This window comes from Mastomys coucha, unplaced genomic scaffold (assembly GCF_008632895.1).
Source record: "Mastomys coucha isolate ucsf_1 unplaced genomic scaffold, UCSF_Mcou_1 pScaffold1, whole genome shotgun sequence".
Lineage (NCBI taxonomy): Eukaryota > Metazoa > Chordata > Mammalia > Rodentia > Muridae > Mastomys > Mastomys coucha.
In genome coordinates, this window is record NW_022196891.1 from 2,678,411 (window position 1) to 2,705,124 (window position 26,714).

General features: G+C 40.2%; 1 protein-coding gene across 1 annotated transcript in view; it reads left to right on the forward strand.

Annotated features, from left to right (window-relative positions):
* Positions 1-26,714, forward strand: part of Phlpp1 (PH domain and leucine rich repeat protein phosphatase 1) — a 213,732-nt gene that overhangs the window by 161,604 nt on the left and 25,414 nt on the right. Inside the window, exons 8-12 of the mRNA XM_031379886.1 lie at positions 395-455; positions 2,451-2,546; positions 5,777-5,932; positions 17,803-18,003; positions 22,178-22,340. Of these exons, the coding sequence (XP_031235746.1) occupies positions 395-455; positions 2,451-2,546; positions 5,777-5,932; positions 17,803-18,003; positions 22,178-22,340 (677 nt within the window). The remainder of the gene's footprint in view (positions 1-394; positions 456-2,450; positions 2,547-5,776; positions 5,933-17,802; positions 18,004-22,177; positions 22,341-26,714) is intronic.

The window sequence follows — 26,714 nt, forward strand, 5'->3', positions numbered from 1 at the left end:
AGCAGGATTTTCAGAAACCACTGTTCCCAAGGAACAGAGTCCTAGCTAACAGTGGTATCACACTCATAAAGTTCAGAAGACTTTGTGATTTGATTAGCAGAACTTATGACTCTCCAGTGTGCTGCTTCTGTTGTGAGGGACCCAAAAGCAAGGATTGTTTGAGTGACCTTTGAGGTACAGTTTGGCAGACATAACACTGAGAAGCCACATAAACCAAGAGGAACAGAGAAAGTCTTACAATTGCATAGAAGATGTTTTTGTTCTCCTGCAGGTGTAAAATTACAGACGAAAATGCGCTGTACTTCCTAAACTAGAGGAGAGCAAAAGAACAAAGCTGTTCTATATGCAGAGAGTCACGTGGATAGTAGTAATGCATTTGTGTTTTCCCTCCTAGAACTCGTTCAACTTGATGTCTACCCAGTTCCGAATTATCTCTCTTACATGGATGTCTCAAGGTAAGAAGACAGCATCCCATAGAAATGTTGCCTCTTCTGTCTAAACCTGTGCCTAAGATTTTTTAATAGACTTTGAAGGAAACTCAGTGCCTTATCCAAGCTTAGCAAGCCCCACCACCAAGGAAGAGCCCCCAACTCCAGAGTCAATTTGGACCTTAGGTGGAGCCTGAAAGATTGGAGACGTTAGGGTGGCATGAAGCTCGAGTCACCCTTATGTTTATTAGCTACACCTTGTGTTTTTCTGAGATTCTTTGTCACTTTGTCCACATCAACCTGCTAAGACCTCCGGAAACTGCTGGGCTCCTAGCTTGTTTTAGGTAGGCAGACCCTCTGACTTTTAAGTAGCTTTACTTCTGCAATGGTTCTTATTTATTACACTACCTAAAAATAAAAAGATGGATTCTCTTCCCTGATGACATAAAGGCATGACTGTGACTACAGCATGCATTTATACAAGTGAAACTTCACTAATTTTAATACACTAAAATTGAAACTCAATTTAAGGAAATACCCAAAATTTCAGAACACATGGGGCTCTGAGACTCTGAAGATGCCAACTCTTAAGACATTTGAGGGTGTGAACTGCAGTGTGTTTGAGTCATCATCCTTTGGGATCCCACTGGCACTGTGAGTTGTAAGGTACACAAGTTTACTTTTCGTTGTGAAAGTACACACATTTAGCTATTTTAATGATAAGCACCTTTTCCTTTTTTAGCTATTGTAAGAATTATTCCAATTGTAACTTATTATAACTTAGATATAAAGTTCTTTGAATTGTTTAATGAGGTTCCTAAAAAAATTTCTACAGTTTTATTTAACTTAAATTTAGACATTTCTTAAGTTCTTTGGGTTTTGTTGTTGTTGTTGTTGTTCTTTGGTCCCACCCCCCTCTTACCTACCCTGGATATAACTTTTCATCCTTTAAATGAAAACAGGATTGTATACATAGGTACATATAAACACCTTGTGCAGATTTATTTCAGAAAGCTGTTTATAGAGCTTACAGAATGTAAGCTTTACAGAATGTAATTGGCAAATGGTACCCATTGAAATCCTGAGGTCAGAACTCTGAATATTGTTTATCTTTCTTTGCAAATGACAAGTCTGGATCTTCCTCGTGTGCAGTACTTATGTGCACTACTTCCTAGGATGTCAAGAAACGTCTTTAGTAGGGACTTAGAGGTCTTCAGCTCAGAGTTCTACATGGTTTTACCATTTATAGTTTTAATTTTCATGTTAATCTGTTCTCAAAAGTTAACTATTATTAAATAAAACAATTTTTAGAGCACAACACTGCCCAAGTAAGCACATGAGATTATTAATTCTACAACAGTCCTGGCCATACATTGTGTCAGTCTCCTTCCCTATAGCTGCATTTTCACAGACATGTAGATTTGGGGATTATTTTAATGCCAGTGATAAAAATGTACATTTGAAAATAAAAATTTGTTGGCCGATCATTTTTGTTAACTGGATCACTGTGTATTTTTCCCAGTGGTAGTCCTCTTTCTGAGTCTGCAGTGGTCTCTAAAGACTTGTTAACATCTAAGAGGTAGAAGTCTTTTAGATGTTAGAGATGATGCAGATGGTGTATCTGTGTTAGCTTTTGTTTTTTTCTCAATTATAATAATTCATCTTGGTTTTAAAATACAGTGACTGTATATATCCTTTGACCTGGCTCACAGTAGTTTGGCATTTCTCTTAAAGTTTTATTTTTTTTGTAGTTGTTTTGAGCTTAGAAGTACATTTGAGGAACTGGAGAGCTGGCCCAGTAGTGAAGAGTATTTACTGTTCTTGCAGAGAGTACCCACCCAGTGGCTCGCTCTTGCCTACAGCTCCTTCTCCATAGCATCCTCTGCCCTCTTCTGGCCTCTGTGAGCACCTGCATGAGTGTGTACATACACGCAGACACAGAAATTAAAGAAAAAAATTAAACTACAAACTTAAGGCCAGATTTAATTTTTTAAATATTATTTTTTATGTTCTTATCTTTAGAAATTGCCTAGAAAGTGTGCCTGAGTGGGTATGTGAAAGCCGGAAGTTAGAAGTTTTGGATATTGGCCATAATCAAATATGTGAACTTCCTGCCCGGTAAGCATTTCAGATCAAATGAAAGGATACAAAATTATAGATGATTGGTAATAGTATGCTGATTTAGTTTTTATCATATTAGAATGTTGTTTTGAACCCCAAGAACCTCTGTATTTTAAAATGTATTCATTGTTTTGTATTCAGGTTGACATTGTAAATCTGTACCAGGCAGTGGTGTTGGTTGGAAAATTATAAATAAACCAGAATAAATGTTAAGAGGATTAGCAAACAGTATAAATGGTTTTCCTCTGGGATCTTAATTCTTTCAGAATCTCTACTTCTGTCTGTTGACAGCATGTCTACCTTGTCCTAGACTATTTTTGCTTTCCCAAGGATATAATTTTGTTGTTGGTGGGACCAAGGCAGGTAGATATTGTTAGATCTCTAAACCTTGAAACTGAAAGCTACATTATCTTTTTGTCTTTGAATTCAAAATTGTAGCAGGAAATCTACAAGTTTTGCTTTCTTTCTCTCCATTAACATTTACCCTTTTTCATAATTTGTATTTCTTATAGTGTTGAGGGGTGTGATATGTACCAGTGAAGGTGTGGAAGCCGGAGGACTGCCTGGGGGAGGGGTTCAGTCCTCAGTCCACCTTGGACAAAGAAGTCAGGTCTCAGGCTAGCGGGCCCTGGCACTTCTGGAGGCCTTATTTTACCCGAGGAAGCACAAGGACTTCATACACGAGTACCACCATTTTTGTCTTTTACATGCTGTGGGATCTAAAAGCCAGTTTCCAGGCCTCACCGTGACAGTTCTTCCCACTGTGTTACCTCCTCGGGCCAGCATGACTTGTTTTTTATTAACAAGATTTTAAAGTAGCTGTGTGATGATTTGTAGCATCCAGTAGAAGAATTGTGACCAGCCAGTTAGTGAAGAAAGGGAGAGCCTTTCACATGCTGTCATGAAGAGCCTTCTGTGATGAATGTGGTGTTCACCTCAGGGCTCACGTGCCTACATGGGACCTGGCATTGAAGTGCACGTAAACACACACACACACACACACACACACACACACGAATGCACACACGCACACATGGCACTCACGGTTAATTTTAAGTAGTAATTTAACTTAATTGATGGTCAGTTGCTTCCAAAACTTAAAGTTCAGTTATTTCAACATTCTTAGCCAATCATAGGCTAGAAAAAAGTTGTTTCTATCAATGTACAATCAAAAATGACATTCAGTTTAACCTTTATTTGATCTTCAGTCTTAGTTGACTCTTAAGGTTCCATCACTAAAGTGCCTATTACACAAGAATAAAGACTTAAGTTTGGATCCTCAGTACCCACATAAAAAAGCCAGGTGTGGTTGCATGTATCTAACCCTAGCACTGGGAAGCAAACACAGGCAGGTCCCTATGGTTCAGTGGCCAGCCTGTTTTAGCCAGTTGGTGGGCTGTTGGTTTCAGTGCCTCAAAAAAATAATGATTGTGAAAGATAGCCAGTACTGACTTCTGTCATCTGTGTACATGTAAACACACACACACACACACACACACACACACACCATCCAAGATGTACCTAATTCTAATGGAGAACTATAGGTAGAGAGATACCAAATGTGAAATATTAGTAATAATAGTACTAAAAGCATTTTAGACATAGTCATACAATAATAATCATCTCATTTTACTTTTTAATGTCACTCCTAGAGAGTTTACAGTGGCATACTTAGCTCTTGCTGTGTTGCAATAAAATACACCCACGTTGTATTTTGGTCACTGACACAATTAATTTCTTTTTGTTCTTCAGCCATCATAATACCCATATGTCTGATCCATTTAAAAATATTTTCTGCCCCAGAGTATTAGTTAATTGGGTGTTTAGTTAACCCCCATGCAGCAGTCATCACTGGTGACAGACAGACACGCCTATGCCCAGTACTTTTCGAAGAGGAACACCAAAAAAAGATTGGCCATGTATAGGGAAGAAGATTGTTGGGAAATGTTTACCGTTGTCTTTTTGCTACTCTTCTGTGCTGTGTTTCACTCCTGCTATCCCTCAGTCCCACAAGCAGCACGTCTGTTACTCAGTGTGCTCTCACTTAGTATGTTAGCTGAGACTATGTTTTTTAGCATTTTCCCAAAGCCAGTCTTTGATTCTACACCACTATAGGCATTTTGGGGATCTAAACAAATGCTTATTCAAAGCAAAAGCCAAGTGTTACATTATCATAGAATTCAGTGTTTTGTATTTTTTAATGCAGAACAAAACCAATACCTATCGCTTCCTCCCTCTGGGTGCTTAGGTGTAGATTTTGGGTGATCCAGTTGGTGGTATAGTATTCACATGAAAGTGATTCATTAGAATTGATTCTATATTTAAACCTCGTGTCTCTAAGGAAGGTATATGATGGGTTTAACAAAACTAGTTAGTTATTAATGAAAACATATTAATAGAGAAGTAGTCTTTTAATGTGTAGATAATATCCAGAAGAATTGACCTGAATCTAGTTAGCATTTGATAGACTGATACTGTAGTTAATTGAACCCACCCATTCTATTCTCTCTGTAGGATAAAACTATGAATCTCTTAATCTTATAGGCAGTGGAGAGAGAAAAGGGGGAAGACTAAATTATAAAGTATGAATGAAGTAAAATGTAACATTTTCTCAGTTGTAGGTATAAAAGCTTCATGCTCTGAGGCATTTCTTTACTGTTTACCTTCTCTGAGAAAATTGCTCAGAAGTATTTGGACAGAACATTAGCTCTGTCGGTATAGAGAAGCACACAGCCTTGTAAAGCTCACCTTCTTGTTCAAGATTAGACAAAGCTCCTTAGTATCTCCTTCTATGAAACAAATATAGAAAGTTCTGAAATACAAAAAGCTCCAAGTCTATATTAAAATAAACCTGCTAAAGCTGCAGAGATATACCTCAACAGTTTGGAGCACTGGCAGCTCCTACATAAGACTGAGTTCAGTTCCTAGTACTCACATGGTGGTTCATCACCATCCGTAACTGTGGTTTTAGGAAATTAGATACCCTCTTCAGACAACTACAGGCACCAGGCACCCATGTGGTGTACATACATGCATGCAGGGAAAACACTTGTATGCATTAACTAAAATAAATACTTGTAATAAAAAATTAAAATGAACTTGTTAGCTTGCACTGAATTGTATAATTTGTGGAATTATAGTTACTTAAGTCTTTCTCTTTTTTAATCCTCATCCTAAATTAGCTTTATATAAATAGTTACCTTCTCCTTTTGTCCATTTTTATACAGCTTGTTTTGTAATAGTAGTCTCCGGAAATTGCTGGCAGGACACAATCGGTTGGCAAGGCTTCCTGAAAGGCTGGAGAGAACATCCGTTGAGGTCTTGGATGTACAGCATAACCAGATCACTGAGCTCCCTCCAAACCTCCTCATGAAGGCTGACAGGTAAAGCATTTCCCCGTCCTCAGTATTTACCTCAGCCTGTACACAGGGCCTGTCACTAAGGATTTCGTCACCTATGATCCAAGCTCATTGTTATGAACTTCTCTCTCTCCTAGGTGTGTGAATTCATGGCTTAGCTAGCCACCTTTCTACCGTTTTGTATGGAATGGAGAAAGCAGCATAACTTATCTAATTTCACTGTTCCTTACACTGTGGTTAAATATGCATCATGGGAATGAGATTTAAATATGCATCATGGGAATGAGCTATGAACTCTTACACTGTTCCTTAGGCAGGAGTTGTGCAGGCCTTTTTAGGCTTAGCTTAATTACCGATTGTCTTCATTTTACTTTCTGTTACCATGGTAAAGCACTCTGACAAGAGAAATATAAGGAAGAAAGGGTTTATTTGCCTCACAATTCCAAGTCACAATCCCTTTATTGTAGGGAAGTTAAGGCAGCAGGAACTTGAAACAGCTGGTTATATCACATGCATAGTCAAATGTTGAGAACAGTGACTTAATGTGGTCATGCTAGTGTTCAGCTCATACACAATCCTCTACTCTTACACAATCCAGGAATCTACCCAGGAATGGTGCCACCCACAGTGGGTGGGTGGGTGTTCCCCGTAATTGAAAATTTAACTTTAGTTTTTTTAAGGTGCTAGAAATTGATCCCAGGGCCTGATGTGTGCTTTTTTAAAATAAATTTTAAAATATTTGTTATATTTTACCACTGAGCTACTTCCCCAGCTTCCAGTCATATTTTAGTAAATTAATTTTTGAACAGTTTTCCTAAATAACTTGTGTCTAAGCATTTGAAGAAGTTGATTTGACATGAGGGATTAATTTAAGTGAAGAATGTTGAGTGAAATTCTAATTTCTTTTTGAAATTTAGTAAACATTTAAATAATTGGAGGTTAAGAGAAAACCCCCAGAGTAGGCAGGTTGTAAATCTTGGCAGCTGCTGGGAGGAGGGAGAAAGGTAGGTGTGCATCATGTCAGCAGGAGCTCTGCAAGCACTGCAAACTGAAGAGTCACTGGCTGTCAGGGAGAACACTGGGTGAGGTCAGGGAGAGCACTGGGTGAGGTCAGAGAGCACTGGGTGAGGTCAGGGAGAGCACTGGGTGAGGTCAGGGAGAGCACTGGGTGAGGTCAGAGAGAGCACTGGGTGAGGTCAGAGAGAGCACTGGGTGAGGTCAGAGAGCACTGGGTGAGGTCAGGGAGAGCACTGGGTGAGGTCAGAGAGAGCACTGGCTGAGGTGGTGGTGCTTTCAGGAAGCAGCCTGGACACAGGCTTCTTGTGCATGGTTTTAGTTGTGATTCATTCTAGTCTATGGTTCAGCAACTGTACTTGATACTGTAGGCCATTGAAAATGACTGGCTGTAGCTGTTATCACCAAGTTGCTTCAACTAATGCATAGCTTGAAAACAAAACTGTACAGTGAACATGATAGAGGTTAGATTTAAGAGGATAGATAGGAAAGCCAGAAAATAGAGACAGCCTGGCATATTGGTATGAGGAAGAAAACTTTATTGCTGTCTGATGAAATGAATTTATTATTTGTGTTTAACTTTAGCTTGGTCTGTAATTCAAATCTTAACAATAGTTATCACAAAATGCTTTTTGTGATAATAAACTGTTTCCATCTCTAGGTTAGGTTTTATAACTGAGAAATAACATGTGTCAATCTGCTTTCCCTGTTAGAAGGGAATCTACTTTCAATTAAGTGACATTCAGTAAAGTCTTCATGCCTCTCCTGGAGTTTAGAGTATATCTTATTAGCATTCCTATGACTTGATCACCAGGTTATGAATTTAAATTTTCTATTCACTTTTGAGTTTTATTGCTTAGTTCATACTTTATACTTGAATTGAAATGTCACACTATAAATATTAACATATACACGTATGACAATTAAATGTGTATTTTAAAATAAATATAAACTCATAACTCAAAGTTGTAGATGGATGTGAAATTTTATGGACCATATATTGTTAAGAAATTGACTGTGATTTTGCATCTTGAGTGAAGGCAGAATTTGGTTCTGTTAGATAAACTGGTAAATATTCTAATCCTCATCTTGCTGAAAATCTTCTTTGCTGAGAATTCTTATGATGGAAACACCAAAGGAGTTTCAGAAACATAGCTGTCACCAGCAGATGGTCAGAGGAAGGCTAGGTAATTCCCCGTGGGTCGCCAGAGTGGATGAGTCACAGCCGGACGTACTTCTATCCTTCTGCTCTTTCTTGGAATCTTGGCAGTGACTGACTCCCTGTCCACCTAGGGTCCTCATGCACATTTGATGACTTCTCCCGATGGAATTAGTCCAACTAACAAAGCTGGAACAGATGCTTTCAAAGGAAAGTTGCAACGGATGCTTTTAAATGAACGTTGCACAGATCTCAGTACTGGTGGGACTCAGGTCTATTTTTATACCTGGTTGGAGTAACAGAGTGATGCTAAGAGGTGGGAGATGGGGTGGGGACATCCATGTACCAGTAAGGTTCATGGTATTTTTCTTGTGCTCATTAACTATCCCTAGAGTATTAGTCACACCATAAACCATAAGCTTGAGTGACTCAGAAAGAATATGTCTAAATATCAAAGGAGCTAAAAGAGAACAGAAAATCAGAGGAGAGTGATCAATTGACCATGACAACTGGTGCCTTTTGGCAAAGGCAGATATTTCTGGCATTTTGAAAAGCTGTGAGCTATCTTTGAAGTTGTGATGTTTTGAGAGATGTGGTAGATTAAAAGTGTTTCTAAAAGCATGTCTTCAGAAGCCTCTAGAGAACTTGCAGATTCCTGGCTTTTATCTCCAGTCTACTGACTTAGATGCTAGAGAAAAAGAGCTGGAATCAGCATGTTTCTAGTATGTAAAGTCTACCAAACATTGAAAGCTCAAGGTGACCATGGGAGGTTCTGCTGACAGATTCCTACAAAAGAAGGCTTATCCTCAGAAATTGAGTCTTCTTAGGATAGGGCATATACTCTTTCTCTTATGGTTTTTAGATATTTATTTGTACGTGATAACTCTTTGGGGTTATTAGCATCAAAATCAGCTGCCCAGTTTGTCAAAACAGAGAATCAGCTGGTAAGATTTAGAATACTACACAGAACATTTTCAAGATTTCCCTCCATCCTGGGAAAAGAAATTAGATGATAGCCAATTCTGTGATTTTGTAAGGGATCATATTCTGATGAGTAATTCATGGGGTTAGCAGGGATGATCCAGAAAGCTTTAATCAAGGGTTCTAAATGTTCTTAAGAGTAGCTAAGTATACTGTCCAGAGAGGATCATCAAGACTGCTGTCTGCTCTGCAGGATGCATTGGAGGCCTTTGTCACCCACTTTCTAAAACCCACATAACAGATGAGGTGGATCATTTGATCTTCTGCTGGTGCCTACAGGGGTCATCTGTTCTTAGGAAACCAGAAGAATATGTTAGGGTGGGAGGTGTGCACAGCTGTGGATTCCATACTAGATGGAACCCTTACAGTTAGATTCTGAGTCTACTCCTGACTCACTTATCAAGAGTAACTGAGGGTTAAAGATGAGATGCTGCTCCTCTGAGAGCTTGCTGGGTAATTGTGAAGCACATGCATGTTGTGAGCTGCTGACCTAGAGCAGCTGTATGGGGAACATTGCTCTTTTAGCTGCCTCCAAAGGACAGATTCTCCAATCTTAGCTCAAAAAGAGAAGGAAGCCTCAGATTTCAGCAAACAGCCTCAAATTCCCTTCCACCCATCTTACTCTCAGGCAGCATATCAAACCAGCACAGAAGGAGACACTCTGGTCTGCAGGACAGCAGAGGGAGCTGGCAGTATGGACTGTAACTACCATCCAAAGCTGAGGTAAAGTGAGTGCAGTGCAAAGGGAAGGAATGTTCTGGGAACCGAACACTGGAGGACACAGCATCCATCTACTTTCAATCCAAACAAAATTCCTTAGGATAGCACATGGTCCCAATGACTTAAAGTCTCAGAGACAGGATAGATAGGTGGCTCCATGGTTAGGAGGGCTCACTATTCCTGCACAAGACCCAAGTTTATTTCCCAGAATCCAGATTCTGCTTCTCACAGTTGCCTGTAACCCCAACTCTGGGAGGTCTGATGCCTTCTGGCCTCCACAGGCACTGTACTCAGGTGCAACAAGCCTACACACATATGCACATAATTTAAGTATCCCTTAGATACTCCTGTAAATATCCAGATGCCATGAAAATCAACAGGGAAACAATGAACATGTCCATAGTAACAGTGCCTAAGAAAAAACAAAGAACTCACATCCTCCTCTATGTTATTGTTAAGAGAAAAATGTTAGGCAACATTCCAAGCTGAATTAAATTATCTGTGAACATTTAGGAATATAAAAATGAAGAAATACTGGGAAATTAAGAACAAAAATGGACAAATGGGAAGAGAGGTCATTGAATTCCTAAAGTGGAAGACAATAATAGTCATCTTATAAATGAGTAGCATATTACCAGGTGGATAAAGGATAATACTTTCAAATAAAAGTTCAGAAAGAGGCATTAAACAGAGACAGAGAAGTCAAAGTGAGGTGAAGAAATAAAAGGTTAGAGACAGAGGAGTGTGGGGAAATGGGCCCAGAAGGAGCAGAATTTGCATATGGAGAACTTGCACAACAGAGAAAGGGGAGGGTCAGATTTTTTCTGACACATAAGTATATTTGACAAGAACTACTGAGTCGAGGCCCAGGACACTCTATGTCAACTCTCTGATCTAATAAACTTAGATCCGTAAAAATAAAGCATTTCAGAGCTGTATTAAAAGGTTGGTTAAAGAAACTTAAAAGGACAGATATTTAGTCATCAGACCCCCAAAAGTGTTAATGCAATATTTTAAAAATTGATCAAAGTATGACCTAAGCTTTTTATACCAGGGCAAGTTCTCTTTAAGTATAAACAGAAACTTAGATGTAAAAACTAAAAATGCCATAGAGAAGAACTTAGAAGTTAGAGGTAAATTAATGTGAATGGAAGAGGGAACAAAAAAGAGTGGCTTTATGTGTAAGTCCTTGAAGAGCAATGATACAAAACATTCTTAGAACTGGTACTAAAAATTGCAATCCAAAGAGTATTTTTGGCAGCACATTGAAGATTTTACAGGAGAAAAATCGATAAGCCAGACAGTAAATGATCACATAAAAATCCAAAGGGCTAGTTGGAGAAATGGCTCAATTGGTAAGGCACTTGCCATCCAGGCATAGAGACCTGCAGATTGCCAGCCCCTTGAGTACAAAGCCAGGAATGGTGGCTCATACCTGTAGCTCAGCTGCTGGGGAGCTTGTCAGACAAGGAGTGTAGCTGGATGAATGAGCTCAGTTCAGTGAGAGGCCCTGTCTCAGGAGCTAAGGAGGAAAGTGACTGCGGAAAGCATCCAGCTAAGCATTAGCCTCTTGCTTTTATATGCACACACACACCATTGTTAGATCTGGGAGTCATTTAGTAACAATGGATAAGTACTAGGTAACTGTTGGAACAAACCCAGGTTCCATTTTTTAAAAATCTTATAGAAGAAAAATGTGTGTCTGCATATAATATTTATAGTAGCTGAGACAAAACATCAAACACACACACACACACACACACACATCAGTGCATATGATTGAACTGAAGTCTCCTCACAAGTAAAATTACCCATGTCCTTTAGATGATAGATTGGTGAACAAAACTGTGTATCTATTTGTGAACTATGAACTATATGCCAAGAAGCTTTTAATGAAAAGATACACATTGAGTGATACTTTATTATCCTTATATACACACACCATAATTGTGAAAACACTCTTTAAGTGGGAAACCATAGGGATACTTCATTACCCTATATATACACACCGTAATTCTAAAAGCCATTTTATAATTTAAGATTTGTTTATGTATGAGTGTATGTATACCTGCATGCCAGAAGAGGGCATCAGATAACATTATAGATGGTTATGAGCCACCATGTGGTTACTGGGATCTCTCCAGCCCCCTAAAAGCCACAAACCCCTGGGGTATTTCTGTTAGGGATGGTAATGGGATTAGGATGCCCATTATTTATTTCAATTACTACTCAATGTTATATTAGATATATTACCCATGAAATTGTACAAGAATTAATTATAGGCATGAGAACTAGTAATAAAGAGCTAAGTTTTTGTTTGCATAAAATATAATAGCATACCAAAAAACTCTAGAGTTGCTAATAAATAACTCATTCTTAAACATTTCAGTTGGGTAGGGTAATAGGATATGAAATTACTAAACACAAGATGCACTCAAAAGTAAGTCAGAAAACATGCTCTCTCTGGGACAGATTTAGTAGTAAATGCAAAATGAGAGTAACGAATTATTCCCAGGAGAATAAAATAAATGCCAACAGTCTTCATTTGCACAAAGTAAAAAAAAAATGAGTAAATAAATAGGAATTTCCTTGCAGTTTAATTCCAAATAGCATAAGTAAAAAAAGTCACACAAATTTTGGCTAACATTATTGAAGAAAACTGTTAAAATACTAAGCAAGAGCCAACAAGATGTGCTCGGCTAGTGAAGGCACTTTGACACTGGGGATGATGTCCCGAGTGGCTCCTGAGACCCGCATGGGGAAAGGAGAGCCAACACCTGCAGGATGTCTCCTGAGTCTACACAGCAGGAAACCATGAACAGAAACCACCGATACACAGAGAATGGACAAATAAATAAAATTTTAAGAGAATGTATGATAAGAAGTGGGATATTGGCTTAGGATATCAATCTTAACTGATTTCTCTGCAAATGTAATAACTACCAGGTTGTGGAAAATGGAAGTGTAAGTGGTTATAAGTGATAATCCCAGGTGATCTGAGTTAATGTTGACTGTAGTATGACATTGGCCTTGTGTTCCTTCTAATATGGTACACTGAGAATGGTGCAACTTTTGGTCTCTACCAAAAATGCACAACCTCATTCTCATGATGATAGACCATGAAGCAACCCACACAGAGTAACATTCTTCATGACCTTATTCTATCGAGGAACTGTGTAGCAACTCATATGTAGCCACATCTACACATCTGTATGCTAGTGATGAAGAAAGCAGTTAATGGGCCTTACAGTTTCAAAGGGTGAGTCCATGACCATCATGGTCGAAAACATGACAGCAAGTATATAGGCATGGTACTCCAGCAATGGCTGAGAGCTTATACCTGATTTATAAGCACAAGACAGAGAGAAAGAGAGCAAGTGAGGGAGAGCTAACTCGAAATGGTGTGGGCTTTGAAACATCAAAGTTTACCCCCAGTGGCACATCTCCTCCAACAACGCTATGTGTCCTAATCTTTCCTAAACAGTTCCACAAAACAAGGACCAAGTATTCAAATATATGAGCCTAGGAGGCCACCTCAATTGTATGTGACCTTATTCTACTGTTGATAAACCACAGAGCAACACATATGGAATGACATTCTGCAAAACGCTTATCTGGAATCTTCAAAGGCATCAGTCATTTAAGAGTCAGACTAGTGAGAGGGAGAAGAGTACATGATTAGAGAAGGCAGTGGGGTGCTGGCCCCTGAGGAATGCAGCAGGAAGATTGCTGCCCATAGGATTCGCTCTGGAGATGTGTCTGCAGTACTCTATCAGTGGCTTGAGGAGTGTAGCTCAGGTCTAACGCGGGGAGGGCTGACGCAGCTTGTCCTGAAGTCAGCTGGTCTCTACACTGGAGGGGTTTATCCATTACAGTCCTCCCCTGTTCACTCAGGAGGAAGGATGACATCTAGACCATAAAACCTATTCAGCTCACCTCCTGCTACAATATTCAAATTGAAGAAAGACTATTTTAAGAGAGTGGATATTGCACATAATTTTCCTGAGATCGTGATAAAATAAAAACTTTATCAGTCCACAGTTGTGCTTTATGTGGTTCAAAACCATTCTTTTGGAGCTAACAACCAGCTAACTTAGCTTCATTTCTTGAAGGCGTATGGCACGAGGTTTCCCCCACTCTTAATTTTCTGTGGAGAGTAGAGAGTTCCCTCCAAGCTGGCAAGTTTAAGCTGCTGAGGAGAAGTTCTTGGAAATAATTTTCTTCCTCCTATTCAGATAGGAGAGCTTTTGAAATCCTGTTTGCAGCTTTATGATGATGAGCATTGATGTGTCAGCGTTTTTAGAACACCATTTTACCTTTTCCTGGCCTAAAATATGCAAATATTCATGAATTCATTTTCTCTACAGGCTTTCATGTGTTCTTAACTGCACATTTCCTAGAGAATTGTATTTTAATAGTTGTTATATGGTTTCCCAATTGACCCTACTGCATGATATTTTAAGGGCAATAAAAATGCAGTTCTTAAAATTTAATTTATTCTAATTCTGTACAGAGTAAGTTCTTAACTGATATATTTAAATCAGCTTGTAGAAATGGAACATTAAAAATAAAGGACTCTAGTGGAAACTGGTTTTCTTACTAGCTAAGACCAGTTTGAAAAGTGAGTGACCTTTTATTTTCCACTCTGAAACACAGCTATAATTTCCCGTGACTACTTATGGTCTCTATAGTCCATCTCAACTCCCCCCTACCCACCCTTGTCTTCTTTAAATGTCAACAGAATACATGTTTCTTTTCTTTGGGGGAAGCCACTTTTCCTCAGATAAAGAGTAGACTTGGGAGTGTGTAAGTGTGGAGTATGTGTGTAGAATTATGTGTTGTTAAATTAGTATATAGGACTGAAAGTCACAGTGTAGGAGGGCTCCTAATAAAAGCCTTTTAAACTTTTCCAAAATAAAAAATAATTGTATCCAAGGTCCTATATTCTTCCTTTTTAAAATTCCTTTTTCTCAACATATGTCCAGAACTCATATTCAATAATTAATCCAAGGTGAGTTTTTAAATATGTTTATTAGTTCTTTTTGGTAATTTGAAACAACGTATTTTGATTATATTCATCCTCTTCTCCAGCATTTTCCAGGTCCCTGAAACTTCCCTCCCTATCCAACTTTGTGTTCTCATTCTTATACTCTCCCTCCCTCCTTTAATCTGGTGAGTCCAATTTGTTTCCGAAATCTCTTGAAGGGAGTTGCACTGGAGCGTGGATATCATACTGTTAAAGAAAACTAACTATTCCTCTCTGAAAAGCTTTCAAATGCCAGAAGCTCTTCTACTAGGGCTGGAACTTAATACCCACCTGTCCCCTCATACCCACCTGCCCCTCTTACCCACCTGTCCCCTCATACCCACCTGTCCCCTCATACCCACCTGCCCCTCATACCCACCTGTCCCCTCATGTCTACCTGTCCCCTCATGTCCACCTGTCCCCTCATGTCCACCTGTCCCCTCATACCCACCTGTCCCCTCATGTCCACCTGTCCCCTCATGTCTACCTGTCCCCTCATGACCACTTGTCCCCTCATGCCCATCTGTCCCCTCATGCCCACCTGTGTATTCCGCCTTGCGCAATAACGATCAAACACCGAGACTTCTTCTCTCGACGGTTTACTCAGGAAATTTTCTTTTTGTGTTACAGCTCTCCTAGGTACCTAGGTGTTACGGCTCTTTAAGGTACCTAGGTATTACAGCTTTCCTAGGTTCTTAAGTGTTACAGCTCTTCTAGATGTCACGGCTCTTCTTGGTGTCTCGGCTCTTCTTTTCTTGGTGTTTCTTCTTCTTCTTCTTCTTCTTCTTCTTCTTCTTCTTCTTCTTCTTCTTCTTCTTCTTCTTCTTCTTCCTCTTCCTCTTCCTCTTCCTCTTCCTCTTCCTCTTCTTCTTCTTCTTCTTCTTCCTCCTCCTCCTCCTCCTCCTCCTCCTCCTCCTCTTCTTCCTCCTCCTCCTCCTCCTCCTCTTCTTCTTCTTCTTCTTCTTCTTCTTCTTCTTCTTCTTCTTCTTCTTCTTCTTCTTCTTCTTCTTCTTCTTCTTCTTCTTCCTCTTCTTCCTCTTCTTCCTCTTCTTCCTCTTCTTTCTCTTCCTCTTCTTCCTCTTCTTCCTCTTCCTCTTCTTCCTAGGTGCTGCAGGTCTGCTTGCTTCTGTGGAGTGGCGTGGAATGGCCCAGACTGTCTGGAGACAGCCCCTTATATACCTGAGCTTGAGCTACCAAGTCCTCCTGGATTGGTTCCCCGGCAAACCCTCATTAGCATACACCTGCTCTGGAGAGGCGCATGCGCAGCATACACTCGCTCGGGAGGGGTGCATGAGCAGTGGAATCGTCTATTACTACGGTTCATCGGGAGCCGGTGCCATCTTGGATTTTATCGTCCAAGCGGCTGCCTACACACCTGTCCCCTCATGCCCACCTGTCCCCTCATGCCCACCTGTCCCCTTCATCCTGGGATGTTTTTTCCTGGTTTGAGTTTGCAAAGGCTTTACACGTACTGTCACAACTATGTGAATTCATATGTTCACCTGCCCTATTGCATCTGGAAAACACTGTTTCCTTATAGACATCTACCACCCCTGTCTCTTACAGTGTTTTTGTCCCCTCTTTCATGACGATCCTTGTGCTTGGAGGATTGAATGTGGTTTGCACGTCCCATTTAGGGTTGGGCCCTTACAGTCTCTTATTCTCTGAATATTGGCCAGTTATTGTACCAGGTGTTTGTGCACTATGAAAATGGTTTATTTCCTTATGGCAGATCTCTGTGGTGGGCATGTGGAAGTATCCACAAACTTTGACTGGTGACCCTGTACACTGAATACTCCCTGCCTTGTTGTAGCACCTTCATAGCCTGGTGTCTGAGTACAGAGCTATGGCATATGGCTACCTTGTCTTTCTTGTCCGTTTGGGGGATTTGGAACCTGATTGAGGCACGGTTCTCTCCCTGACCTCAGCTCTGCATTGTTCTCTATCTTGTGCTTCACAGTAAGTGGAAGGAAGTGAGTTGGGTTATCTTAGGCATACACCTGTTGTTTGTATTTACCCATTGCTCACACCATCCTCTGGCAACCATGGCAGTATGCATTGTCTTTGCTGCTTATTTGAGTGTAAATCTTCTTGATGTATACTGTAAGTATGCGAAAGTACATAGCAAAGTCCTAAGTGTAGGACCTGATGACTTTCTCAGAGTAAACACACTTGTGTAAGTAGCACTCAGTCTAAGGAGACAGAAATAACAGACAGCCTTTCCTCGTATTAACTCCTTCCCGCCTTGTAAGCAGTAGCCAAGCAGTAGCCACCCTCACTTTTCTTACCATGCAGTATTGTCTGGCTGGGACTATATAGCTATGAAACTGGGAGGTGTATCCAGCTGTGTCCAGCTCGTCTGGCTACTCTCACCACTGTTTTTATGAGAACCAGCCCTTGATTCAGTAGTTCTTCATTCCTGTTGCTACCAGTAGTCCATTAATTTGCTACTGGGTAGATAGATTGCCTCGAATAGCTGTGAATATTTGACAGTAAAATGTTGTACAACCTCATGGAAAAGGAGCACATCACCTCAAGGTTTAGTTGTATTGTGATCTGACTGAATTGTTTTTAGTATATGAAATTCCTTATTTTAAAAATGATTACTGGTTTCTTCCTAAGTCACGTTATTAGCAGTACCTCTTCCATTCTCTACCAGCTATAGAAAGAAGCATTTCCTGTGTTTTTTTTGCATGTCAGTAAAAGGTGATTGACTTTGTGTTTAATTCCAGATAGCTATTATGTTCAACATAACATGTTGTGTTATATAGGCCAAGAATCCAAACAGCTGCTGAATTGAACTCCCTGAAGCCAGGACCTTCTTTTTGTTTGTGTTTCTAAACCCAACTCCCACCTTTGTCTGCTCATGGAGCTTCTGGATTCACTGAGGGAGTGGAACTAGAGCTCTATCTTATTAATGGAGCTTCTGGATTTACTCAGGGAGCGGAACTAGAGCTCTATCTTAATGGACTTTCCTGCATTTTGTCTCTGCAGCCTGAGATTCCTGAATGCATCTGCAAACAAACTGGAAACCCTGCCTGCAGCCACACTTTCTGAGGAGACGAGCAGTGTGTTACAGGAATTGTACCTGACAAACAACAGCCTCACAGATAAGTGTGTGCCCTTGTTAACAGGGCACCCCCGTCTGAAGATCCTGCACATGGCCTATAACCGGCTTCAGAGCTTCCCAGCAAGGTAACGGGCTTGTAAAGTGCTGTTCTTACATACATACCACAGAAGGGGGACAAGTCACAGAAGAACCTTTGACTATGGTGATTAAAGTATGTCTGCTCTTTCTCCTTATTACAGTTATCTGTTATATAAGTTGAAACCAAAAAGTATTCCCTTAAAACAACTGCATTGGCTTTTCTAATATATGAATATATCCAAAAGCCAAACCACTAGAATGTTCTTAAGATTTTCAAATGTGTTTTTAGTAGTTAATTTTTTTTTCTGTTGCTTTTCTTTAGCTACTGAGTTTTATTTGAAAATAAAAACTACTGTTGTTGTGTTTAAGAGTTGGAATGTGGGGTGACTGGAGAGATGAGACCCGTTGCTCTTGAGAAGGACCTGGGTCCAGGTTTCCAGCACCCAAATGACTACCTATAACTCCAATCCCAGAGAACCCAGCACCCTCTTTGACTTCTAGAGACACCATTCATGTAGTACACACATACATATGCAGGCAAAATGTACATGTACATAACATAAATATAAATTAATAAATTACCTTTTTTTATTAGATATTTTCTTTATTTACATGTAAATTTCTCCATTCCCAGTTTCCCCTCCAAAAAACAAAGAAACAAACAAAAACAACAAAAACAAACCCCTGTTGCCTCCCCCTTCCCCATGCCTGCCACCCCACCCTCTCCCACTTATTGGCCCTGGCATTCCCCTACACTGGGGCATAGAACTTTCACAGGGCTGAGCTCCTCTCCTCCTATTGATGATCAGATTGCAATCCTCTACTATACACATGCTGCCAGAACAATCAGACCCCTCCATGTGCAGTCCTTGGTTGGTGGTTGAGACCCTGGGAGCTCTGAGGGTACTAGTTAGTTCATACTGTTGTTCGTCCTAAGGTGCTGCAAACCCCTCAGCTCCATTGGTCCTTTCTCTAACTCCTTCACTGGGGACCCTGTACTCAGTTCAATGGATGGCTGTGAGCCTCTACATCTGTGTCAGTAAGATACTGTCAGAGCCTCTCAGGAGATAGCTATATTTAGGCTGGCTTGCCCTTCCTTCGGTCTCTGCTCCATAGTTAATCTCTGCAACTCCTTCCTTGGGTATTTGGTTCCCCCTTTTAAGAAGGAATGCACTGTCTACCTTTTGGTCTTCCTTCTTCTTGAGTTCCTTGTGGTTTGTGGGTTGTTCTTCCTGTATTCCAAACTTTTTTAACAAAGAGTTAGCAATTGAATCTTATCAAGTAATAAGTAATATCCTGCTGGGCAATATTATCAATACTTCTAAGAATAAATTTCTCTAGAGTGATAGAGGAAAGTTTTTCTTTATTGAAATGTATTTTTTTATTTTATTTTTGGTTTTTGGAGACAAAGTTTCTTTGTATAGCCTTAGGTGTCCTAGAACTAGCCCTGTAGACCAGGCTGGCCTCAAATTCACAGATATCCACTTACCTTCTGCCTCTCCAGTGCTGGGATTAAATACATGCATCACTACTGCTTGGCAATTTTTAGTTTTTAAATAGACTTTTGTTCTTACACATATTTATACACACACACACACAGAGAGAGAGAGAGAAGAGAGAGAGAGAGAGAAAGAAAGAGAGAGAGAAGAGAGAGAGAGATGATTCAGTGGGTTAAGAGTACTTGCTTCTCTTTCAGAAGACCCAAGTTTTGTTCTCTTTTCCCCAAATCTGGCTCAACCACCTATAAGTTCAATTCTAGGAGACTTGACACCCTCTTTTGGACATAAACAGCAATGAAAATTTTAAAATATATTTAATAGGATTTTGTTCATATTTACTACCGACTACTATTGTAGAAACGTAGTAGGAATTTTTGAGATTATTTTGATATAGTAGTTAGTAAAAAGTGCATTTGTACTTTTAAATTTATTTATGGTATTTTTTTTTAACACTTAGTAGATACTATCTACAGTTATTTGCTCTTTTTTTGTTTTATGGAAAAGAGTTGGGCTGTAAAGCAGGAACCCTCTTTTTATTTACACTTGTTTTGAGGGATGGCCCACTACATAATGTGCTCACAGCACAAGCACAAGGACCCCAGTTTGACTCCTCAGTGTTCACATAAAAGCAAGCAGGCCAAAGTATGACTGTGGTTTCAGCCCTGACAAGACCAGCCGGCAGGCCCTCCTACTGGTTGTCACACCTAGCCAATCAGTGAGCTCTATGTTCAAGCAAAAAAGTCTTCAGGAAATTTTGTTTCCTTCATAGTAGGCCACTAAACAAATGGCTATCTTCAAAGCTGCAGTGGGGAGGAGTATAGCACAAGGGTAGAAAGCTTGCCTCATATGCCGAAGGCCCAAGATTCCCTCCTCAGCACCACAGACAGGAGGAAGGGACAGAGGGAGTGAAGGGGAAAGACAAAAACATAATGGTGATTTCAACAAGCACAGAGACTGCTTGGCACTGTGACAGTTTGCTCTGAGAGCAATGGCATCCTGTCTGACTTCATAACCCCATACACTGAGCTTGTCCATTTCACTGACATTTATCTTACAAGTTAGGACTTGTAAGCAAACTCTGACCTTCTGGTCTTCTGCAGGTCAGTGCAGCTCCGCATAGGCATCAAATCAAAAAGCATCCCTTCTGCTGCCCAGGGCTACTTCCCAGTCTGTTGAAGAAGGAGGGGATGTATTGACTTTGGCTTTGCTAATAGAGACTCATTCCCACCCCACTCCCCACCCCCACATGCATTTGCATTTTACTGTGGAATGCAAAGATAATGCTTTGGGAGTGAGCTGTGCCCTAGTTACCCATTGACTTTTATGTACTTGGAAAAATATTAATCTTGCTATGATTTCTCTCCTATAGGGTTATGATACGTAGTATCTCCCTAGAAACTGCACTCCTAAAAGACTTTTTCTTTCCTTCAAAGTAGACCACTAGCCAGATGGTTGGTTGGGAGCATGCTCCAGGAATGAAGCCATTGCTCAGCCACCTTCTTCCTATGTTGAGAAATGAAAACTTTTCCTTCCTTGGGCCTAGTTTTCATACCGTTCTTCATTTTTCATGCCTCATTACCCATTGATTTCTTCATATTTCTTCTAAAATGTGAGGAACAGCATAGTAAAACATATAGGAATTCCAGCTGTCATAGATTAACTACCTCATACTGTATACTGTTATTTGTTCTGTAACCACAGAACCTGGTGGATGTGTTTTATGATACTAAAAGACATGATTTCATAAGAAAACTTATTGTTAAATCTGAGGTATATGTTTATATCAAGACAAGAAAGAGGTAATCTTTAGCATTTAAGAGGAGGTGACACAGCAATAGTGTTTTGTGATGCATCTTTTAATGTGTTGGAACAAGTGGATAACCATGAGTAGATAAAATAGCAGGGACTATAAACTCATGACGATTGTCACAGTCCCTGGTTGTTCATCAACAGGGTGGGAAATGGATCTAAGGAGTGAGTGTTGTGAGGATAGACTTGTTCTGTCCTCCAGACTGATAGACAGTGTGAAACTCTGTTCCTAAGTCATGCCTTAGTTGCTCACTTTCATTATTAAAATTACAGGTGGCTGAAAAAAAGTTATTCTTAAGTAAAATGCTAAATGACATTGAAACTTGTAATTGGAGTAAGGTTGAGGGGACCCATCTATATAGATAATGAGTAAGACATGAAAGTAGCTTCTTTTGGAGCCATCTTGAATAAGGAATGAAAGAGAGGAAATGAACTGTATGGCTTGCACCTCTGCTTTGTAATCATCCATGGTACCAGACAGGTTTGGGTGCTGGGTATGAGAACAAAAGCTTACTTAATAGTTCTCTGTATCTTCTGGAGTACTCATCTCCAGCACAAAGAAGCCACGCCCTTACAAAGCACTTACAGTGATTATCATTGCCTTTGACCCATTTAACTAGGATTTCCACTGGAATTCAGATGCCTTATGTAAGTAAAAGAAAATTTCAGAGGCAAAGAACCTCTACTTCCCTTCATGTTGTTAGTTTAAAAGTTGAACTTAGGTGTTTGTTGTGTAAGAAGAAAGGAAATGGCAAAACATTTTGCTATTCAAAAGCAACAGTGAAAAGTGTTTATAAAAATGGACTATTATAAGTGAATCTTTAAAGTTGTAAGTTCCTCTATTTTCTCATTTTGTCCCTACATTTAAATTGTCTTATAGTTAACCGATAATTCTCCCGCCCATTTCTTTTAGTAAAATGGCAAAACTGGAGGAACTTGAGGAAATTGATGTCAGTGGGAATAAGCTGAAAGCCATCCCAACAACAATCATGAACTGCAGGCGCATGCACACAGTGATCGCTCACTCCAATTGTATCGAAGTCTTTCCTGAAGTCATGCAGCTCCCAGAAGTCAAGGTTTGTGGGTGATCATGGACCCCAGGCAGGATATGCCATCATGACACTTCACAGTAGCCTTGTTCTGCTTAGTGTCTGTGCCTGACTTAATATCGCAAAACTCTTAAGTGTAGAGAATTTCCTCTTTAGCTGTAGACATTTTTGTTTGCTTGCTTGCTTTTTAAATATCCCATTTAAAATACAAATAGCTAAATCACATGAAGTCCTAAGTTTTAGTACTTTGCTTTTAGCTCCTGTAGTAAAATCCCTTGACAAAAGTAGCTCACAGGAGAAAGGACTGATTTTAGCTCCCAGCTCACACACATTCTGCCATGGGAGGAAGCCAAGGCATCAGCTTGGAGTGGCAGAGGGAGGGGGACAGAAGCTTGTGCTCAGCACACTCTCTCTGTGGTGTGCAACCCAGGATCCCCTGCCTTGTGCTCAGCACACTCTCTCTGTGGTGTACAACTCAGGATCCCCTGCCTTGTGCTCAGCACACTCTCTCTGTGGTGTGCACTCCAGGATCCTCTGCCTTGTGCTCAGCACACTCTCTCTGTGGTGTGCACTCCAGGGTCCCCTGCCTTGTGCTCAGCACACTCTCTCTGTGGTGTGCACTCCAGGGTCCCCTGCCTTGTGCTCAGCACACTCTCTCTGTGGTGTGCACTCCACGATCCCCTGCCTTGTGCTCAGCACACTCTCTCTGTGGTGTGCACTCCAGGGTCCCCTGCCAACAGGGTGGACTTACCCACAAGGAAGATGGGTCTTTCCATATCAGTTACTTTAATCAAGATAACCACCACAGGTCTGCCTGGAGGCCCAGTGCACTGAAATTCTAGACTCTGTCAAGGTGACAGTGAATACTGACCATCATGACCTAGCACCTAGAGGGTGACAAGAGAAGGAAATAGGAGTAGACATTTAAGTCTCAGATTTTTAACTATATATTACAAAATATATAGTCTTACTGAGTGACAAACTAATCCTATCCTAGCTCTTTCCTTAGATTTTTGAATTCAAAAGTCAGTGCTTTCTTGTTCCTGTTGAGGTCCTTCATTTTCTGCTGTTGTCTCTATAACACACTTTGCACTTCCCTTTTAAGGTTTTATTCATTTTCATTTTGTGTGTATGAGTGTTTGTCTATATATGTAGGTGCTTCTTAAGAGTAAAGTGTATTTGTTGTGTACCTGGTGCCTGTGAAAGCCAGAAGGGGGTGTGGATCCCATTGAAGTGCAGGTTGTGAGTTCCATGTCAGTACTGAGCTCTGGACCCTGGTCCTCAGCTGCGCGGCCAGTGCTCATGGCTGCTGACTCCCTTCCGCAGCCCTGACACCCCCTTTACTTCGTTTTCATCCATTTTCTTATGCTGTAGCATTTCCCATTTCTAGCTCCTCTATTACGAATAGATCCAGTAATTACTGACTTTAGGAGGTAGGTGGCTGGCGTTAGAGTATAGAGCAAGGGTTTTTTGTTTATTTGTTTTAATGTACCCAAATTGCTGTTGAAAAGAATAGTTTTGTTTTATAAGTCTAAATGGGTATTTTATATATCATATATATTCATATGATATATATTTATTATTTTTTCTTTTTTTATTAGATATTTTCTTTTACATTTCAAATGATATCTCCTTTCGCAGTTTTCCCTCCAAAACAAAAAACAAAAACAAACAAATGAACAAAAAAACCCTGCTTCCTCCCCACTACCCCTGCTTACCAACCCACCCTCCCCCACTTCCTGGCCCTGGCATTCTCCTACACTGGGGCATAGAACCTTCACAGGGCCAAGGGCCTCTCCTCCCATTGATAACCAACTAGGCCATCCTCTGCTACATATGCAGCTGGAGCCATTAGTCCCATCATGTATACTCTTTGGTTGGAGTTTTAGTCCCTGGGAGCTCTGAGGGTACTAGTTACTTCATATTGTTGTTCCTCCTAAGGGGCTGCAAACCATTCACCTCCTTGGGTCCTTTCTCTAACTCCTTCATTGGGGACCCTGTACTCAGTCAATGGATAGCTGTGAGCCTCTACTTCTGTATTAGTTGGGCACTGTCAGAGCCTCTCAGGAGACAGCTATATCAGGCTCCTATCAGCCAGCACTTGCTGGCATCCACAATAGTGTCTAGGTTTGATATTTGAATATGGGAAGGATTCCCAGGTGGAGCAGTCTCTGGATGATATATATTTATATATCATATATACCATATATATCATACACAATAATAAGTTTTAAAATAAGCAATAGGGCTTATTTTTCTGTGAAGGCTTTCATAGACTTATTAATTATTTAAACCAGAAATTTTCTTTTGGAAAGTTGAAATGTGTCAATATGCCATATATAGATATATGAAAAGAAAAAGATGATATGTATATATATGTGTATATATATATTTGTGTATGTGTATACATATGTATATATACTATATCTATACCTATCATATATGAACAATAATAACAAAAAGTCATACCATTACATGCTAGAGACCAGAGGACAACTTTTGTGAAGTTAGTTCTCTTCTTCCATCTTTACATGGGATCAAGAGCCAAACCCCAGGTCATTGAACTTGCAGAGAAAGTGTTTTTACCCACCGAGACACTTCTCCAGCTCATGAACTATAAAATATACTTCTAGTATAGAAATATAGTTTTACTATTGAGCTTCATAATCTAAATTTTATTTATATTGTTCCTTAAAAATAAAGCACAATGGTAGTTGTAATATGTTTCATAAAAATGTTATTATCATTGCAGTATATAAGTATAAAACTTAACAATTTGAAAGGGTAAGATCATGGCTCATTTAGCTAGTTTTCTTCACATGGCCTTAACTTTCAGACTTCAAAGGTAAATGTCTATTCACAACTTCCTAGATAACATTAGTTTTTGTAGGTGTTCTTTTTTCCTGTTTGTTTGTTTTTTAAGAAATGGTCTCATGTATTCAAGCTGGTCTTTAACTCCCTATGTAGCCAACCAGTTTACAGTCAGCTAGTCAGGAAAACCATGTTCAGCATCACAGCCTAGGTGAGGCTTGGCCTGGCTAGACCTGGGTCTGGGTCCATGCTTAGTCCATTGGGGCCTGACATGCCCCCGAAACCAAGTTGGCTGTGTTGCTGGCACTTGGTTCTCCCTCACTGGGCCACATTAGTAATATGGCAGCTTTGCTTCAAAACCCAAATTTTCTATTGAATAATCTTTAAAAGGTAAATTACTATAGTTTTATGGAATTTTATTTTAAGCAAGTGAAGTAGGTTTTCAGCAATTGGAACTTGGCCAGTACAACGTGAACTGTGGGGTGTCAGCATCACAGCAGCAGATACTGTTTGTCAGGTTCGCATGTGTCTTCTTGACTCTTGAATATAGCTTCCTGCGTTCTGTTCAGAAATCATTCTCAAGTATGTGTTGTGCACTCCATGGACATGCTGTGTAACTCATCCTTGAGTAATGGACTATGTTATTTTTAATCAGTGGCTATAAGAAGCTGAAAATAAATAGACTTCCCTCCGAATATAGATCAGCTCTCAATCGGAAAGGGAAGCAAGTAGAAGCGCAGTCAGCAGTGTGATCCAGCCTGGCTTAGCTGTACCAGGCAACCCTGTCTGCTGTTCCTGTCACTTACGTACAGTGAAGAGAGGATGTGCTACCTTGGAAAGGTCTCCAAAATCTGGGGAGAAGGCTGAGTTAAAGTGCATAGGAAAAAGCTAATGGAGAGCAGCTAGGTCAGGATGCAGTGGGTAGAATAGCTAGACTCATGTATTTGAAGTTGGGGTGGCTTCTGTGATACACGTCCAGTAGACGGGACCTGAAACCAGCATCTGAGTTCTGGAAACCAATTCAAGAAGGATCATTTAGTAAGAAATGTTGTTCTGACAGCCATGGAATGTGGTGTCAGTTCTTGTTTGGGGCAGAGCACCTTCAAAGGGCTTGGGAAAGAAGCAGCAAGCACAAAATGGCCATTAAAGCCACTTTATTTTGGTCTCCGCAGGGACAGACCAGCAAGAAGCTTGAGCTGCGTATTCTCTCTCTTATAAAATTGGGGCACTCTGGCTGGCTATGTTTCCATCTGTTTTTAAACTCTAGCTACCCCAGATGCTTCTGAATCAAGACTATGCCTTTTCCCACAAGGCTGCACCTCATCTTACAGAGTAGATCAAATGGAGCCAGTAGTAGCTCCTTGCACATATTCAGCACCTGCTTACAGATGCCCTTGTACAAAGGAGCACTGGGAGTGGTCTTCAGGGGAGCTGTGAGGTGGCCTCCTTCTTGCTCTCACTACCTGAGGGTGAATGCAGTGTATTCCTGCCTGGCAGAATGTGGAAGACAGCTTGGGATGACTTCAGAGTTTCAGATCTTTTTCAGTCAAAAATCTCATGTTCACTTTGTTTGTCTTTTTTTTTTTTTTT